The 20,574-nt window shown below is 32.6% G+C and overlaps 1 protein-coding gene across 6 annotated transcripts in view; it reads right to left on the reverse strand.

The window, feature by feature from the left end:
* The window catches only part of LOC145305445 (uncharacterized), a 344,737-nt gene that overhangs the window by 196,727 nt on the left and 127,436 nt on the right, over positions 1-20,574 (reverse strand). For 4 of the 6 annotated variants that reach the window (XR_013874599.1, XR_013874598.1, XM_080147092.1 and 1 more), the window contains exons 2-16: positions 17,318-17,402; positions 16,460-16,516; positions 16,071-16,156; positions 14,896-14,951; positions 14,005-14,203; positions 13,499-13,600; positions 13,089-13,127; positions 12,131-12,204; positions 11,733-11,784; positions 11,169-11,264; positions 10,551-10,676; positions 9,169-9,249; positions 7,870-7,954; positions 7,460-7,533; positions 6,716-6,802 (exon numbers count right to left, since the gene is read on the reverse strand). Coding sequence is in view for 4 of the 6 variants with exons in the window: in XM_080147092.1 (XP_080003218.1) it covers positions 6,716-6,802; positions 7,460-7,533; positions 7,870-7,954; positions 9,169-9,249; positions 10,551-10,676; positions 11,169-11,264; positions 11,733-11,784; positions 12,131-12,204; positions 13,089-13,127; positions 13,499-13,600; positions 14,005-14,203; positions 14,896-14,951; positions 16,071-16,156; positions 16,460-16,516; positions 17,318-17,357 (1,254 nt within the window). In the remaining 2 variants the exon portion in view is untranslated. Of the gene's footprint in view, positions 1-6,715; positions 6,803-7,459; positions 7,534-7,869; positions 7,955-9,168; positions 9,250-10,550; positions 10,677-11,168; positions 11,265-11,732; positions 11,785-12,130; positions 12,205-13,088; positions 13,128-13,498; positions 13,601-14,004; positions 14,204-14,895; positions 14,952-16,070; positions 16,157-16,459; positions 16,517-17,317; positions 17,403-20,574 lie in introns of those variants that run through there. The other 2 variants (XM_080147072.1, XM_080147078.1) reach the window with 2 other exon arrangements.

Consider the following 20,574-nt stretch of genomic DNA (forward strand, 5'->3'; position numbering starts at 1 on the left):
CGTCATTTTGCGTAACCAATGTAGTTCCCTAAGAAATCCAAACATCACTGCATCACACAAGGCTGTGTCTGAAGGTTGAATTATAAAGCTTCTGTTCCATCATAGTCATAATGAAGAGGAAAGGATTTGACAGACATTGGATGCTGCAACTTTTACTTTTGATCAAATAAATTTTTCATAAAATAATTTTGTAAAAGTACATTGAAAAAGTAAGGGCTGAACCACTAATTAAAAAAAATATTTAAAAATTAAAATATTATTTTTTTTGCTAAAAGTTGCATCATGTTTGTGTATGTATGTTCGTGTTACGTATCGTAATTAGGGTAAATATTTTATAAGGAATTAATCACAGATCCTCATAGAAAAAATAAATTTTAAAATGTATTATTTACCCTTGACCCTATATTTGAGGCACTCTTGCGTAAAATATTTTGATGGAAATTAAAAATGTAATAAAATAATATATAATTAAAACAAATAAACATTTAAATTATCTTATAAGATGCATGCCAATATAACAATCAAATTGATTTAAGAAAAATAGTGAAAAAAAGTCTTGTAAAGGGCTAAAATAAACGGTTTGTCGTCAATCTCATTTATCATATGTTCAATTGAAACAGAAAATTGCAAAATCTACTTAAGGATTTTTTTGAATTTTTAAATTTGGCATAGATATTCTTAAAGTATGAAATGGCACCTTTCATATAAGCTCATATCATATCGAACCTATATTCGCCCTTTAATCTGTAACATCATCAGCTCTCCTTTTACTTTTAACTCTCTTCTTCAGCTCTAATACATCATGAGGAAACATATTCTGTTGCACAATAGACAGAATATCAGTAAATCCATAAACATCCATAAACTCCAGCAGCTCCATACATTCCAAATATGTTGTCAATCCAGCACAGGCTTCCTTTGGAGTTTTGTGCAAGCACTCAGTTGTTAGCTTCAGGTACTTTTCATGATCACTAAATCTCCTTATAGTTGCCAGAGAATACAGGAACCTTGAACTTGATATCTACCTTCCTGGTGATACTCCAAGCTTCTTGACCGCATTATTGAGAGCAGTTTTAGCATCCTGAACTTCAACAGACTTCACATCTAATCTATAAACAGATTCTCCAGCAGCAATAGCATGTTTCACAATATTACTGACCCAATTACTAAACAATCATAAATAATGCTCCTTTAATATCGATAAAATTCAACAATCGGTCATGTACCATAGTGTATCATGTACCAGCCTCCACTCTCTCTCCACCAACAATTCAACATATAATCGGTCAGAGCAAAGTGTATCATGTACCAGCCTCCACTCTCTCTCACACCTTTTAACTATATCATAAAACAAAACAAATCACTCACCTACAAATAATATCAATGTCAACACAAAACAATGGCCAAATTCAAAACTAGATTTCAGTCACCACCAACTACTTCTCTTGCGGCCGATCAACAGGTAATACTGTATCTCAACCACCACAACTACTCCTCTTTTTGACCAATCTGAGAGCACTTTCTTGCGCAGCTCAACTTTTGCGCATACCAACTCCGAGAGACAGTGCAAACTTTCCTTGCCAAATTATTGCCCATCCCCCTTCTCCATGAAGAGAGACAGCTCCACACAAATATCTAATGCATTATAACAATTTTGCTTCATGAAATTCTAAGCTTCATAAATAATTTTGCTGAATCAACATCACTAAATCGCAATATATACTATTCTATATCGAGTGTCCTTAATAAAATTTAAGCTTAAACAAAAACTTAACACATCCATTATAATTCCAAGTTTTAGTAGATTTCAATCCGCCCCTCAATATTCTTCCATTTTATTCTGATCCACCAAAACTTTCGCAATACGTTCATTATATTCCAAGTTTTTAAATAGATTGAAATCCGCCCACATCTATTCACTTTAATTTGATTCATCCAAAATTTAGCAACACATAATGTTTCAATTTCAAGTTTGAGTGCAATTTGATTCACCACCCTGTGTTATTTATATAATTGCTTCTCCTATAATTAGGTTTGGTCCGCCCATCCATACGACCATTTTGATTCACCACCCTGTGTTATTGATATATTTGTTTTTTCTATAATTAGATTCGGTCCGCCCATCCATACTTTACATCTATCTACTTTTTGTATTTCGAACTTTACATGGTGATTTCTGCAGCAGGTAGGTACAATTTAGAAAACGTAGCAACACTATAATCATTTCTAGGACGTCCGTACTTCCATTTGTAAACATGTTGATTTGACCACAAATTTCTATATGATCTAATTATCCGATTGTATACTAATTCCGGGAACAACAAAATTCAACATTATAATCGAAGCAGTTAAAATATCTAATTATCCAATAATTTTATATGATCTAATTATCCGATTGATTCGGTGTATATTGATTCCTGGGACAACAAAGCACAATACTTTATGATTGCGGTGTCAATAATTTCATATGATCTAATTATCTGATTGATTTGATGTATATTGATTCCTGGGACAACAAAGTACAATACTTCATGATTACAGTGTCAAGCATCCAATCACCCTTCAGACAACCAACACTCTGAGATGCACAACCTTTTTCGAGAAATCTTAACTGTGCATGGTATTGAATTGCGCCTGTTTTAGCCCAAGGCATTCTTTCACTCTAACTAATCATCTGACACTGTAGCAGTGAACCAACTTTAACGTCTATGCATAATAATGATATGTTTTGGCCCAAGGTATTCCCCCACTCTAACTATTTACGTCACACATCTCACATAGTAGCAGTAGGAACCATTTTTAACTTTGTTAGTTATGACTCAGTGTCAGACCGAGATTCAAACCTATCACCTACCCAACGACAAGTAGATGTGCTACGTGTTAAGTGGGTTACAAGCGAAGCCACTCTATAAGCAAGCTCATAAAATGTAAGTAAAACATCAATCTGTATCAATCAGTTCTTTTTTAACAAATTTACTTACAATTTTACATCGACTCTTATGCACTTATTTTCTCAGTTTTGACACTATACAAGTGTTGATGTTCGTTTGTCCTACCATTCAATGCTTCGCTTTTGTTAATGTTGTCTTCCTTGTTTTTTACAAAGATTATTCAGTTCTGACACTATGCAAGTGTTGATGTTCGTTTGCCTTACCATTCAATACTTCGCTTTTACTGATGCTGTCATCTTTGTTTTTATACATCATATCCTCATTACAATAAAAATCAATTTGCATTGAATCTTATACGCGTATATTCTGATTATTTATTTTTGCATCATATCCTCATTACAATAAAAATCAATTTGCATTGAATCTTATACGCGTATATTCTGATTATTTAATTTTGACACTACACAAGTGTTGATGCTTCATTTTTATGAATATTAATATCCTTGGTTTATACATCATATTCGAAAACGTTTCAATTACAATAGAAGTCATATATAAGTCAAACTAAACTTGCAACATTTAACCACTAAGTCTAAACAACACATTTAGTATTAATCTATATTGCATCACCCATCATTGGATATAGATATACACAATAGACATCTCTTCCCTACACAATCCTATATATAATAGATCTATTGTCAAAACTTGCACAAAGTTTTATTTTCAACAAACATCCATAAATAATATATCCATTGTACACACATCAACAAGTTTTCTCTTCTCTCCATACAAATATTTCCAATAACATTCATTTCCTACTATACAAATATTTCCGATAATTCATTCATATATATATAATATGTCCATTATACATTTCAATTCTGCACACATATCATAATTAATCCACATATAATATGTCCAATTCTACACACATATCTCTCTCTCACTCTCTCTCTCTCTCTCTCTCTCTCTCTCTCCCTCTCTCTCTCTCTATCTCACATCATAATCAAATACTGAATAACAATTTTTGCTTCATTAAAAATTTTTGCTGAGTTATACATTCCAATCTTAAATCGCCATTTAATTGTTTAAAATAAATCTAGTTAAATGCACAAAAATTCCGCCCACCAATCAAATATCACATTCTACTGATCATGATGACAAGTATGTATCAATCCAAATCAACGTAAATTCAAAAACAAAACAAACAAAATTTCTGTTCTATCTATAATAGAAATTTCGTACTATGAATAATATATCACAGATCAAAGATCACATATCTATCTTCACGCAAGTACAATCGTTATTATTCATAGCACATTTTAACCATATTCAAAATATTTTGTTTCCATACATATAAACTTAAGAGTAGCTTTACTCTTATTTATACATAAACCGCAATATAATTGTTTTAAAATTAAATACTTAGAACCATAATAACTGACTCAACTTTTAAAACAATTTACAGCCTTTCATCAAAATTCTAATACTTTTTAAAGTATCTAATTTCAAATTTTTATCCAATTTTCATAAAATCACGATATTAACATTTAATAAAATCAATTTTCTTCCATTAACAATTTTACAAAATTGTATTCCTATTTTCGTTGAAATTAATCCATCTTCAATTTTTTATTATTCTTATCTCTGTTAGACACCACAATAGTCTGAAACAAAAATAAATATATCCAAATATCCAATTCCAGTGTAACAAAACAAAAAATATAAATGCATATATTTTGATTTTCATAATAACATAATCTCATAAACTCGTATTCAATAGTTAACAAAATGTTATATTTCCAGAATTCAAATAATTACCATAAATCAAATTATTTTCCATCACAAACTTTATAGAGTTGCTTCGTTTCTCTCCTTATTATTTAAACAATGTCAGCGCTTTCCAAATTATATGTTATAAATTCTAACCTTATGCATGGACACCACAATGGCAGATAAATTAACATTTATCCCACTAATTCGAATAATATCAGAGATCTACATTGATTAGCAATGGATACAACAATGGAAAATAAATTGACGTTCATTCCCAAAAAATCGAGTAAGATCAGTAATATACAGGGATATAACAATAGCAGATAAATTTTCGTTCATTCTAGAAAAAGTTGCTCCACAAATAATCTATATGATTTGTAACATAACATCTCCGAGTTATATTTCCTAAAAATACTTCCAGAAGCACAACTTCTATACATTTTTATAAGCCGTCAAATCTATCAGATACAAAACTTATTCAATTATAGATATCTTAATTGCAAAACTACAAAAATCGATCGCCGCCACACCGCCGTCAAATACAAAACTGTAGAGAAAATCCTTCTTCCCTGCAAATTGTAGAAAGAAATACTCGTTTAATCAATACACGTCTGTCCTTGTTTACGATACATGTAATCCTTGCTTCCCTGCAAATTGTAGAAAGGAATAAACTGTAGAGAGAATACAATTTTTAACAATACTCAACTGTCCTCGTCTCCCTGTAGAAACAAACTATAAAAGGATATATTTTTAACAACACATGTCTATCCTTCTCTCCCTGCTGATACATGTCCAGGGCTGCAAATTGTAGAAAGGAATAAACTGTAGAGAGAATACAAATTTTAACAATACTCAACTGTCCTCGTCTCCCTGTAGAAACAAACTATAAAAGGATATATTTTTAACAACACATGTCTATCCTTCTCTCCCTGCTGATACATGTCCAGGGCGGCACCTTTTCCCCTTTCATGGTGTCCTCCACCATGGTGTCCTCCACCAACATAGTACATGTCCAGGGCGGCACATATCTTTCCCTGGACATTATGTTGGTGTCCTCCACCCACATGTTGTCCTGCAATGTCCAGGGCGGCACCTTTTCCCCTTTCATGGTGTCCTCCACCAACATAGTACATGTCCAGGGCGGCACATATCTTTCCCTGGACATTATGTTGGTGTCCTCCACCCACATGTTGTCCTTCACTAGACAGGATGGTGTCGTGGTGTCCTTCAATGACATGGTGTTCTTAACCATCACATATCTCTCCTTCACCAGGGGTTCGACCTGGTTCACCATCTCTCCATTCTTCAAGCATAACTGGTCCAGGAATTCGACCTGGTCCAGCATCACATGTCTCTCCTCCTCCAGAGGTTCGACCTGGTTCACCATCTCCTTGACTGTTACCTGGTCCTCTCCACCTATACACTCTCCTACCGACTGCGCCAAAATGACGTGTAGTAATAGCAAGAATAAACAGCTAAATATTCTAATAAAGTGTATTAATTCAAGACAAGTTAAACATACAATAATAATATTAATTTAATAGCAAGTATTCACTTTTATGTTCGTGCCGAGTTGCAGAGCAATGACTTGCTCCGAAACGGTTGACACAAGAACTGACTGCTAATATACAAAATACATATAATGCTCTCAAGACAGGAAGAAAGGGACTATACATCACAATATACCTAATATTAAGATTGAAATTATTCAAAAACTAGAAATTAAACAAAAACTTTTTAAAAATTAGAGGGTAAATTGGCAGAGATATAGGAAAGGGAACATGTGACAAATTATGTTATCACACGTCTGACTTGGCCGCATTAGACAATTAAATACCAATACATCCCCAATGATACACAAAATTACCTCTTCTGTTTATTACAATTAGTGGTTGAAACTTTTGGACTCTCAACTAAATGAATCAACCAATAAAAATTCATTAAGTCCTTAAAGTTATTAAGCCAATGAATAAGAACAAGTTATATTAAGACTTTGGGGACTAGTGTAATAATCAGCCCAATGTCCCCTCCCACCCTGTGATTACCTTTGATCTATAATCCGGGGCTAGTACTTCTTCTTTTAGGTAGGTAAGATAAAAATCTATGATGTTATCATTCAAAAACTCGCCCTCCTAAAGAAAATATTCAAAAGAAAAAAAGGATAAAAATATGAAGCTTAATAAACAGGGGTGTATATTCTGCAAATTTGACCCTGCTAAAGGGGGGGGGGGGGGTAAAAAATTTTAAAAATGTGGTTGGGGGGAAAAAATGTAAAAATTAGGAGAACTGAAATGCATTTTTTCCCACTTTTCCTTTAAAAAAATAAGAGGGTAAAAAGATAGAAATTTTGCTTCAGGGTAAAAAAAAATGAATCTTGTGCAGAATATACACCCCTGTTAATAAATCGACTAAACAATCTAACAAATAAGGATAATTAATCGTTTCACCGGCCTTATTAATTACAAAAGCTTAATCAAAATAAAAAAGTGGATGGTAAAGCACCCTATTTCAAGTATATTGCGTAACAAATACACAAACTAACAGACGAATGGACGGAAAAACTTTTTGAGGACCATCGTGTAAGATGTCCCAAAGGCCATACAAATGAAGAGAAAGTATTGATTTTTTTGAATTAGTGGACTAGATGTATTTTTCTTATAAGACATAACAAAGGGTCATTTTAGCACACTCTTAATATTATGATGCGGTAAATACATTGGAAACATATTTTTTCACTTAAATTACGGGGGAAAAAAAAAGCATTTTTTTACTATGGCTAAAAACGTTACCTCTAAACTTTTATAATCTTCTTCGAAAATTGATATCTCCTTATACTGCAACAGAACCGGATTCTTACTGGAGTCTAAAAATTAAAACAACCTATAGAAGAAACATTTTTTTACATTATACTTAATAATTAAAATGACACTAGTCCCCAAAGTTTTATAATAACATTTTTTCTTATTAGTTGGATTACCAACTTAGGGTACTTTTACTGAATTTTGATTGGTTGGTACAAAAAAATGATTGTCCAAATTTTTCAACTACTTATCAAAATCTACAGAAGAGGTATCATGTGTATTGTGTATTATCATTGGTGATGATGTACATCAATTTAACGGCCAATGTCTTATCTCTTTAGATCCCTGTGTTCATGTCCCCAGAAAATAAAACAACCTTATAATGTCATAAATAATACCTGAACTATGTCTGTTCTTTTTACCAGGTTCCACGTCATCGTCAGTGATGACAATCACATCCTTCTCAGATGGCATGGCGAGACTCTGAGCATTAGATACGCAAATGGATTACTAAGCTTTAAGAAGAATGTCGGAGGAAAAAGTTTTTTTTGGTTAATTTGATTTAGAACACTCAAAAGAAAGAAACCGGTTTGATATCATGTAATCTTAAGGTGAACAGTTCTCATCAAATTAAATGATTTTAGAAATAGAGATTATTAACATTTTTCATCTAAGAGGCCACTATCAATCTAGTAGTCTGATATGGACTAGTTAGTTTTAACCAGGGATCTAAAGGGATAAGATGATGGCCGATTAATTAATGTACATTCATAATGATGACATACAAAATTACCCCTTCTTTAGATTACAATAAGTGAATGAAACGTTTGAACACTTAATAAACCAACCAATAAACATGTATAAATATTAGTGATGCGAATCCGAATCCGGAATCCGAATCCGGAATCCGGAATCCGCCCAATTTTCGGCCAATTTTGGAATCCGAATCCGAATCCGGAATCCGTTTTTTATAGCGGATTCCGGATTCTAAATTGGTAGGCTAAAATTACCGTCTTGAGTTTTTTCTTACAACTCCCTCTTTTTGAAAGCAAAGATCACCCCCCCCCCCAACACACCACCTTCCCCCCCCCCCCATTTCTTCCCACATAAACAACGTTGATATACCAGCTAATAGCACAGAGTTCTCATTGTCACGCCAGCGATCACGTGATGAACTATTCAATTCCAAGACCTCAGATTGGACAGCCAACGATCACGTGATGAAGTGTAATCCACTCAACATCAACAAACCCTCTAATTGGCTGTACAGTGATCACGTGACATAAAAATATACACACTCTCATTGTCAGGCCAGCGATCGAGTGATGAGCTATTCAATTCCAAGACCTCAGATTGGACAGCCAATGATCACGTGATGAAGTGTAATCCACTCAACATCAACTAAACCCTCTAATTGGCTGTACAGTGATCACATGACATAAAAATATACTGAAATATACTGCTAGAATCCGGAATCCGAATCCGGAATCCGTCAAAAATAAGAATCCGGAATCCGCAAGAATCCGTCACTTTTTTTGACGGATTCCGAAGGAATCCGGAATCCGAATCCGGCCCAAAAATTCGACGGATTCGCATCCCTAATAAATATGTATGTAGATTGTAGATGTAGAACTTTAAAAAAAAGGAAACATAATAAGTTTTCCTAACCACAATAATCCATACATGTATCTTATTGCCTTGTTTGCTTTAAAGTTGCCCATAGAATCAGAATTATATCCAGCTGTGGTACTTAGGACGGTTTGACTGCAACTACTCACCTAAAGAAATGGATGTACAATAAACAAAGATATTATGACAAAGAAAAAATTTAGCTGGCTAACGTGGAACTCGTTTATTTGTCAGTTTGTTTAGAAATAGTATACGGAATAGTTATTTAAAGGGAAGGGGATCCGGTTTAGAAGATGGAAGAAAGGAATCGTTATTTAAGCCCGCTGCATGTTTCGCTATATTGGATAACATGAAAATCTAGTGTAACATCCAAATAATAATATATCCATACCTAAATAACAAGGTCGATTATTTTCATCCATTCAGTAGCGCAGCTATAAGCTTATTTAATTTTTAAAAAGGATATTAAAGGTTAAAGAAGAGTAAAGCGTAATTGTCATGTACACTAATGTATGTACAATTTCAGGCCACCAATTCACTGGAGAAGAACAACGGGTTGCCTGCGGCTCACTGCGGCAGACATTCTAATTTCGCGGTTGCAAACAGCAATTAAAGATTTTCATTTTTCAGACCGCTTAATTATAATGTCTGCCGGCTCTTTGGAGAACTAAGCTGTCCAGATTTATCATCCAGGTACACTGTACAGCTTAATTCTCTGAATATCATTAACCCTTTCCCCTTTCCATACTAACAAACACTGTACTTACAATATGGGGGGAGAATAGGATGTTAGTGTAGGCCGGGTGTAGCTAGGCTTCAACCACCTGACCAAATCTATAATATGTTCTGTTTAGGAACAACATCAAGACAATTACAATAATTCCAGAATAAATCCATTAATGCCCTGAGGCCCCGCCTGGAGACCCTAACCGTAACTCCCGTCCTGGCCCCCCTGCACCCTTTGGATAACCTCTGGAGATTCTTGTGGTAACTTTGATCATCCCTGCGTTGCAGATACAGGTAAATTATATTAGCTAAAGCTACTCTATAACTATCCAGTCTGTAAGTCCTAAACATCTCGGGGGATACAGCATCCTTCCCAGACAGTAATGCATAATCATAGAGTGTAGAATATAAGAAAAACAAATTTAAGTGGCGTTGAGTAACTTGTTACTGAATGACGGACTGCTATGCTATGCTGCTATGTCAGGTGAGTGGGCGACATAAATAGTTGAGTGAATGAAATGCCTTGGCCCATAAAAAAGGCGCAACTAGTTACCATGCAAAGTTACTACTACTCAGACAAAGGTCATACAATCAAAGGGGTGGATGTCTGTTAAATGTTACTTAACCTAATATCAATAATCATAAGAGTATCGCATCAGATTACTAGCGGAAGATGCTCTGGATTCTCAAGATGATCACTAAAAAATCGAAGGATTAAACTTACTGTGTCACAAGATGACTCAACAACAGGTTCTTCTGGCTGTGAAATATTGGCTTTTCTCGGTAGTTTTCTCGGTCGGCTGCGTTGTACAAAATCTGAATCCGACTCGGAGGTAAAGTTGTATATATCCTAAAAACACATCTTATAAATAAATACGGAATAGTTAATTAAAGCATCGTATTAAAGACGCTTTCCTCGGAAATAAAAATGTACAATTTAAGATTAAAACCAGTTTTGTTAGTCCTGAGATGCCAAATCAGTGTGCAAATGGTACTTGGAATCCAATTTTTTTTTATGAAACTTGATATAAGTCATCATTCTCTAAATCGAACAAAGTGTGAAAAGTAACGGCTAATGGCTGGCATCTCAGCCGTTTATCCAATTTTTTTTCAGTACAATCCATCACATACCCGATCTACACATTATACTCTTGGTCACTCCTAGCCGGTTTTTTTTGCCGGTAAGCAACTGGTACAAAATTCGGCTTCTTAGTGCCATTTGCACACTGATTACGAGATGGTTTTATTACCCCCCCCCCCCTAATTAAATGCTACTAATAGTAATATACAGATCACTCATGATGATATTTTCACACTTAAAATTACAATATTTTATTAGTACCTTTTCCACTTTTATTGGTTTTCTTATGGTAACCACCTTCCTGTAGGTTAGGCGTGGTATCTCTTTATGCTGAGTCGGCTCTTCACCAAATATATTCTGAACATAGTATTAATTAATTGTTAAAGGGATAAGACAATGACCAATAAATTGATGTAAATCCCCATTGATGATACACAAAATTATCCCTTTTGTAGATTACAATTACCTAGTGGTTGAAACGTTTGGACAGTGACACTGAACTAAGTGAACCAACCGATAAAAATTTAATAAAGTCCCAAAGATTGTTAAGCAAACGAAAATGAAAATATAAGACTTTGAGGACTATTGTAATTAACAGCCCATTGTCCCCTCCCTCCCTGGTTAATTGCAATACATAAAAAATATTATAGCAAAAAATCATTAAAACAAACTGGAAGGGGAGAGATACATCTCAAAGATATAAATTCGGCGCGCAAATTTAACCCCTCCCACAAAATAAAAAAGCTTGCACTTCTTTGACTGACAGGCTTACAGACGGACAGGCGTACATTTCTTTATAATTTGTGCAAAGAATGAAAAAAATACCGGTTTTTCTGAGGATCCCGCTTCAGATAATTCACTTGTACTTGTTAATCTTCTGTTACATCCTTTTTTAAATAAAAATATAAAATGCGCTGACCGATAAAACTCGCGTAAGATTAATTTTTTTCAATTGTGAATTTTCATGCGCAGCGATTTTGCTTCGCAATATTGATGTGAGTTGAATATTATTAATTTTTATAGAATTGTAGAGAAAAAAAACTTTCTTTATATTACCGACTCGACTGGATCTGAAAGATTACAATTTTCTTAGTTTGTTACAAAGAAGGATATTTATAAAACCTAGGAACTTCATTGAAAAATACGCCGTTATGAAATGAAAAAAAAACTTATTAGGTTTCTTGCCAATACAAAATTTTATTTCTATTTCTGAAAGGACTTTCCTAGAAATTACAGACAAATTCCAGTCCTGTGGCTGACCGTAGATGGAGGCAGATTTGGCTGCACAGGTTGAATTCTAAATACAGGGTGTTTCTATTTAATGGAACAAAAGTATTGCTTTATTTAACCGGATATAACCCACTTACCATGGACAGAATAATCAATATCTCAGTTACTTCATTGAAAGAGTTTTCGGATATAAAACTCCCCACATTAATGAAGAAAATGAGATATTGGTTATTAACTTCTGTCATTGATAAGTGGATTTAATGAAGTAATACTTTTATTCCTTTAAATAAAAACACCTAAAGTACAAATAGAGAAAAAGATGTAATAAGTTAGCTTATTGTTAACTTTTAGATAAAAAAAACTCTAAATTTTGCAAGATATGGGGTTGAAAATATAAACTGAAAAAAAATATTTGCCTTTCATTTTCTCCAGTATTTTATAACGATTTTCAAAGGCAAGTATTTTTTAATTTACATACCTATCTCTAATTCATATACATGCTATACAAATAATATAATAGAAAAATACTTATTTTTCTAATAACACCTAATAAATAGGAATCGATCTAGTACCCCAATTAATGGGCAAATCTCGAAAAAAAACTTTGTTGAAATATGTACAAAGTGAATTTATTTAATCCGGAAAAGTTTCAGCTTGGAATAGGAGCCAAAAAAAATCACGTTTCCCCATAGCTTTACGGACTAACTGACGCGCAGACACAAAAAGTGAATTATAGTGTAGCTTCGCTACTTTACTTAAAACTCTGAACTCTGGTAAATGTATCATAATTAAAACCAGACTAGCTTACTAAAATGAAGCTACATGGGTGAAGCATATGACAAATTATATTGATCTACGACTGATAAAACCCTTAGTTTAGGCTTTACAACTAAGGGGGAACTATAGAGCAGTCGAGAAAATTGATATAGAATTAAGTAATATACAACTTACCAAGAACTTTGAAGTTAAGTAGCTTTGACTTTGAGGCAACTAAAATAGAAACTTAAATAATATTTTAAATTAGAAGATTTTTTCAAATTCATTTCAGAGATTTTTTCTATCATTTTTTTCTTCTTTTGGTAGGTAGGTAAATCTTGAAGAAATCTTTTTTTAAATTGAGGTCAAAAGTCCCCAAAGTTTTCTCATTCGTTGACTAAACAACTTTGGGGACTTTAATTGAAATTTGATTGTTTGCTTTTTTAAGTTGAGTCGAGTGTATAAGCGTTTTTTCAACCACGAATTGCAATCTACAGCAGGGGGGTAGGTTTTTTTAATCATCATTGGCGATTTACATCAATTTATCGGCCATGGTCTTATCCATTTAGATCCCTGTATTGAAATACACCCTTATATAGTGATACCTGTAAGTTAGAAGTAGTAGCTTTCTTTTGGGGAGATGCGTTTTCTTTGCTTAGCACATTTTCAAGGCATTTGATACCTTTTACACTCCGGTTTGTAGATAACTAAAATACAACGGAATTATAAATTTAAAATACGCAAAATGTTTAAAATCCAAATAATAAAGTAACAGGTTGTCTATCTTTCTGTATGTACCGCTGAACCGTTTTTTTTTACTTTTAAAAACATCTAAAATAAAAAATGGGTTTTAGGATTCAACTCCCCCCCCCCCCCTCCTCAAATGCCCCCGGCGGCCTCTAGGGGGCGTAGCCGCTAGTCTTTATATAGAGAAGGGGGAGAAGAGTGGGGTCTACTTTGAAAAGTAGTAAAAATTGAAGCGATTGATGTACATAAACTTAACATTAAAATAAAAAGTGAATTAAAATTAACGTTCAAAAATGAGAATATATATACCTATAGGTGTTAAATGATGGTACTTAAAATGTGCATTTATTTTTTAATTATTTACCTTTGATTTCAATCTTTCATCAAGTTTTGTAGGGCTATTCTGAATTTCTTGTAGTACTGGATTTTTAGGGCTCTCACCACGTAATAATTCTGGGCTACTTTGTAGCTCTCTGTTAGCCCCACTTAGAACTATGGGAGAAAGGTTGGGGTTGATCAATGGAGGTGCTGCCGAAGGTCGGGATGACAGAAAAAACTTTTTTCTGAAATGAAAAAAGTAAATAACTTAAAAATTAATATTAATACAAAATGCTTCAAAGTTGGAAAGATTTAGGGAATTTTAAGTAAAAGTCTGCAATTGCCCTCTCCCTCTATGAATTTTAAAAGTTGAACTATAGGGGACTATGAACGAATGAGAGCAAGTGATTTTAAGCACCTTCCAACAAATATTTCAGTATATTTAGTGATTATACTAGATAAATGTTTTATATAGTTATTACTTATTAGTTATATTATCTAAAAGAATAAGTTTCGCTTGGTTTTATGCTAAAGATCTTTGAAATGTAAGTCTATTAAAATGTAAAGCAATTTTTGCATAGACATATTATCAAATGTTTTGTTAAGTTCAAAAGGCAAAATTATAAAAAAAACATGGCAAAACCTTTTAAAATGCAAAAGTATATTATATTAATCAAACTATTTACATTCTTATAATTGCTAATTATATTTTTCATTTTATAAGTATACTTAAGTGTCAATGCTTTTAATGGTTTACAATCTCAACTCGTCAAACATTTTCAAACTGTTTTTGCCTAGACCATTAACATTTTTCATTCATTTACCCCTATATAACAGAAACCAAGTACGAAAACTTTTTTAAAAATGCCTTGAATAACTGCTGGATGGTGCTTAAGATCACTTGCTCTCGTTAGCACATAGTCCCCTTTAATATTACCTCTGCTTCTTGACAGCGATTGGGGAAAAATACTCGTCCGAGGAACTTGTTATCGCCTATAGATAAATAAGATTAAATAGGTACCTAGGCAATTCATCTTCTTATCAAAGGGATCTAAGATATAAGACAAATAACGACTGATAAATTGATGTACATTCCCAATGATGATACACAAAATTACCCCTTCTGTAGATTACAATTGGTGGTTGAAACGTTTGGACACTCAACTTAATGAACCAACCAATCAAAATTCAATAAAAGTCCCCATAATTTACGAGTCAAGTAATAGGAAATGTTTTTATAAAACTTTGTAGACAAGTGTAATAAACAGCACAATGTCCCCTCCCTCCCTGGTATTTTATTCATTTGTCTACACTATAAGATTATTAAAGCAAGGAAAACTTAAAATACAGATTGGCCCTCGAAAAAGTATTTTTTAGCATCTGCAGCCCTTATTTCTCAATGAATTATTAAAAAATGTATATGTCCTTGTTCTCTATAGATTTCCACATAAGTAGACATAAAAAATATTTTTTTTTACCTCCATTAATACCGGAGATTTTTAGAGCTAAAGTTTTGAAAATGTAACTGAGGAAAAGAATTTTTTTTGTTATTCATAATTTTTGGATGGTTATATTATGTTTTTCTGGCAACTAAATAATGATACACAAAGAAAAACAAGTTAACTAATCATTTATTTTTTATTCCACCAAAAAATATAAATTTTTAATGGCAAAAAAAAACTACTGAATGAATTGAATATTTGCAAATTTTAGGTTATTTATTTCCCCTTATTTATGAAAAGGATTAATTATGACAGTTGCTCCGCCCCCTTTTCTGACATCTCAATATTTTAATAGGGGGTTAATTAAGCTTTTTAGACTAAAAAATCATTATGTTGTAATTTTATTTTCTTTATAAAAATAAAAAGATTTCTACCTTAATTTTGCTAAAAAGTCGTTTCATGTTAAAAGTTACTTTTTCCTCAGTCACTTTTTCAAAACTTTAGCTCTAAAAATCTCCGGTGTTAATGGAGGTAAAAAGAATATTTTTATGTCTACTTATGTGGAAATCTATAGAGAACAAGGACATATACATTTTTTAATAATTCATTAAGAAATAAGGGCTGCAGATGCTAAAAATACTTTTTCGAGGGTCAATCTGTATAATAATACCTTTGCATAAGCTTGTATCCTAGTTATCGCCTCTTTCTTTTTAGTTCTCGAAGGTAATTTCTTTGTCTGCTTCGTGACTTCAAAATCTTGATAACAATAAAATAGTTTAGTTATTTTACTCTCATTTCATATTTATCGAAAGTACATTAAAGTCAGGGATCATAAGGGATAAGACAATGACCAATAATCAATATACGTCTCCAAAATTAAGATTAAAACCAGTTTTACTATCTCTGAGATGCCGAAGGCACGGTGTAACAAAACTGTTTATAACATTATGATTGTATATTTTTATATTCGTAGAAAACTGGATATACTACAAAGACTTAGAATCAGTTCTAATCCAGCGGATATTAATCAGTTTCGAGGCCATACTGGAAAACTAATACCTGAATCACTTCTATTAGTATCAGAACAGAACAAATATGGATCTCTGTGCGTGGCTTCTAGAAAATAATAGTTTATTAGGTAGGTATCTAAGAAGAATTATGTTTTTATATAATATTCAAATTATGATGCTAATATGAGAAGCAAAGTTGTAAAGTATTCCCTAACTCCCTTACGCTTTACTGCACAAGATTAATTTTTTTCCCTGCTGCAAATTTAAAAAAAAATTCCCTCCTAGTTTTTTCCAGCAAGGAAGGGAATAAAACGAAAAAATATTTTCAAAACTCTTTATTTAATTCATAGGTAATTTAATTATTGGGTCAAATTTGCAGATACACCCCTGTAATCTACAATAAAACCAAAATTATTACTTTTATGTGTATTTTATAAGTAGTGTGCATTCACTTAGGCACTTGTAATCAGGGAAAAGAAAATGGCCGATAAATTAAGGTATATCCCCAATAATAATACACAAAATTATCCCTTCTGTAGATTACAAATAGCGCTTGAAACCTTATATCAATCAACATATAAAAATAACCAATAAAAATTCAATAATAGTCCCCAAAGTTGTTAAGCCAATAAATAAGAAATGAATCACACTACTACAAAGAAAAATAATCTAATATAAATGCAACAACACAAACTTTAAGTTCTCATTTGCAGAGAGAGGGGGGACAATTTACAGAGGGGATAATTTTGTGTATCATCATTTGTAAATGGGATGGACATCAATTGGTCGGCCATTATCTTATCCCTTACGATCTCTGGGATGAAATAAATATAATGCACAACTCATTTATCACCATTTATAGAAGTTCCCTTCAACAATCGCTCTATGAAAATTGTAATAAACTTACTCTGACCAATATTAATATCTGATGATATCTGTCTGTGCATGATAGGTAACCATTTGTAAACTTAGAACATTTCACTTCTACACTCTGAAAATAACAACATAAATAAAAATATTTCATTATTATTCCGAGGGGAACTTGGGGGGAAATGATTTGGATTATTTTAAGCGAAAGTATTTGGAATCTGATTTAAAAATAATATAAAGAATTTTTCAGTATGGTTTTGAGACCGATAAATATCAGCTGGATAAGAATCAGTTCTTAGCCTTACTGAAAAATCATAAATAGTATCGTACAACAGAAATTTTTCCACGAATATTAAAATAAAATCCTAAAATTATTAGGTACCATTTTTGTTAACTCGGGCCTTCGTCCATTCGTTGATAACAAAACAGGTTTTAATCTTGTAAGTTTTCATTTCAATATCCGCGAAAAACTGTCTAAAATACGACGCGAAAACTTTCAACAAATATCTTAAGCTTAAAATATCCGTGGTCATTTCAAGACCCGCCTGGGTGGGTAATACCAACCTCACAAAAATAATAGGGAGGGTAATTTCAACAAAAAATTTATTAATATAAAAAATCTTAAAAATAAATGCGTATTAATTTTTTATAACTATTACACAAATTATGGCCTATTATAAACAAAACATATAAACAATTTATTAAGGAATAAAGGGGTAATAAACAGAAAATTATTTCATTCTCCATTTATTTATCCATGTATCATTAAATATCCCTAACCAAAGAAAATTTGGACAACAAGCTCCAAAAATTCTTAAAATAAATTCATTAAAAGAAAGTTTAAAATACTATTTTTAAATTTTTAGCCTAAATACTCTTTTACAGAAATTTACATCAAAACATACATTTTTACAACTATCAAATAAATATAGAAGTAAGTAACTGGTAAAGTTTACAGAAAAAAGGAAACATAAAATTGATTGATAATACCTACAAAAATAGTAACAAAATTGCATAAAAATGTTTGAAATATATATATCAGAGAATTTGAATGATTCTACATTGACCGTTGGCTCATTTGAAAATCCATTGCGCAATTCTATGTCATGTTTTAGCTGTAAAGTAACAGATTACAATTGAATATTGTCATGAAGATGATTATCTAAAAGTGTCTAGAATTTTCAGGGATCTAAAGGGATAAGACAATGGCCGACAAATTGATGTACATCCCCAATGATGATGCCCAATATTACCCCTTCTGTAGATAACAATTACAAGTTGAAAGTTTGAACACTTAACTGAATAACCCAATCGATAAAAATTCTACCTACAGAAGTCCCAAAAGTTGTTAAGTCAACGAATAAGAAAACATTACTATAAACTTTAGGGGCTTGAGGATTAAACAGCCCATTATCCCCTTCCTAGCTAGCTGAAACAAATCTAACTTGATTTAAGTTTTCAAGCAAAGGGTCCAACTAGTTTGGGGCTTAGGGGTAAGTACTAAAATATAGGAGGAAAGTTAATTCATTTCCATTTATCTTTCCCTGCAATCCTGAAAATTCTATAACACATACATAATAAAAAAATACACAGAACAAGCCTGCCTTTAAAACTTTCGTTTCCGACTCTGAATGAATAACACATGCAATAAGAAAACTATAACAATAATAATAAATATTACACATCAACTATAGTCGGTGGCAGGCCATCAAGCGGCCCCTTTTTTATTTTCTATCTACAACAATACATTGGCATAATTCAACTTTAGGGCAAGATTACTTTTAAAGTTACTTACATAACTAAAAATCAGCTGATGTATGACATGAAGTCAATAAACAGCTGATTTATGACGTCACAGTATCTTATTAAAAATAGGATGATTAAAAACTATTTAAAAGATAATAATCAGCTGATTCATGACGTCACACCATAAAAAACAGCTGACATTAACGGCATTGATCAGCTGTTAATAAATAATCAGAGATGACAATCCAAATTCGTGTCTATTTTTTACCCAAATGCTAGAATCTGAATCATAAATGGATTGTCATCCCGGATAATATTAAGAATTAACATAAACAAATGCAATGTTGAATTTTAGTCCACAATTTTGTTTGTTACATGTTCAGCTGGCTAATAAACAAATTAACCGCGGCATTATTGTACAGTAGAACAGTACAACTACACCAAACAGAAAACACAGAAATGGTTGCAGTAGGGATGTCTCTAGAGCCAAGGTACTCCCCCAGTCCAGCAGCGGCGGGAAGGTTGAGCAGCTGCAGGTGCCAGGAAGGAGATTTATCACAGCATTCAATGTTGGGGATGGCTTATGCCTGTGAGCATAAAAAAATCTGTTAACTTATTATTTAAAATTGCATTTATAAATGTAAATGTTAACTTTGGTATTACTCATGGAGGGTAGAAACATAGGACTGAAAATTAAACTATCACCCAAAGTTTTATACCTAACCAAGTTATCTTATTCGTTATCACAAAACTTGGGGTAATTTTATTGAATTTTGATTGGTTGTTCCAAAATAATAGTGTCAAAACCGTTCAACCAATAGTTTCAAACTACAGAAGGGGGCAATTTTAATTATCATCATAATACAATTAAAGTTTTTTTTCCCTAGTCTTTGTTGACTTTCTTAGGCTTTATCTTTTTCGCCCTTTTCAATCCATCGATGTTAGATTTCAGTAGATTGCCGTACAATATCTGAAATAAAATAGTTATAAAAGTTGTTTATGAAATTAAGATTTGTAATTTTTAATTACAACTCGGAATTTTCGATATTAAGTTCCTTAAACCGACCTACATTCTCGTTTTCAACATTCAAAATATTTTTTGTTCTATCCCTAAGGGACTTTCACAGCCCTTTCTTAACCTAACCCAGCATACATGTTTTTAACATAAAGTAAACTATTGTTTGAGTATTAATTTAAGTAAATAGCCTCTAGGGGCACTTAAGTTTGGGAGAAAGAAGTCCCCCCCCCCCTAAAATAAACTTTTGTTTGAGTATTAATTTCAGAAAATAGCCACTAGGTGCACTTTAGTTTGGGAGAAAGAAGTCCCCCCCCCCCTAATTTCATTTTAAGTTTAAAAAAGAAGTTTTTTGGGGTGGAGGGATCATTCTTCTGTGAGGGGGAGATACCCTCCCCTAAAGTAGATATAATTTTTCCCAGATCCTATAAGAAGCTTAACTGTAAAGAAGAACCATATCGTTTCAGCGATTAGTGATATTTCAGCAGAAAACAGACAGCCAGAGATTCTGTTACATTATTATAAGGATTTAT

This window comes from Acartia tonsa, chromosome 2 (assembly GCF_053477335.1).
Source record: "Acartia tonsa isolate MP-2025a chromosome 2, ASM5347733v1, whole genome shotgun sequence".
Lineage (NCBI taxonomy): Eukaryota > Metazoa > Arthropoda > Copepoda > Calanoida > Acartiidae > Acartia > Acartia tonsa.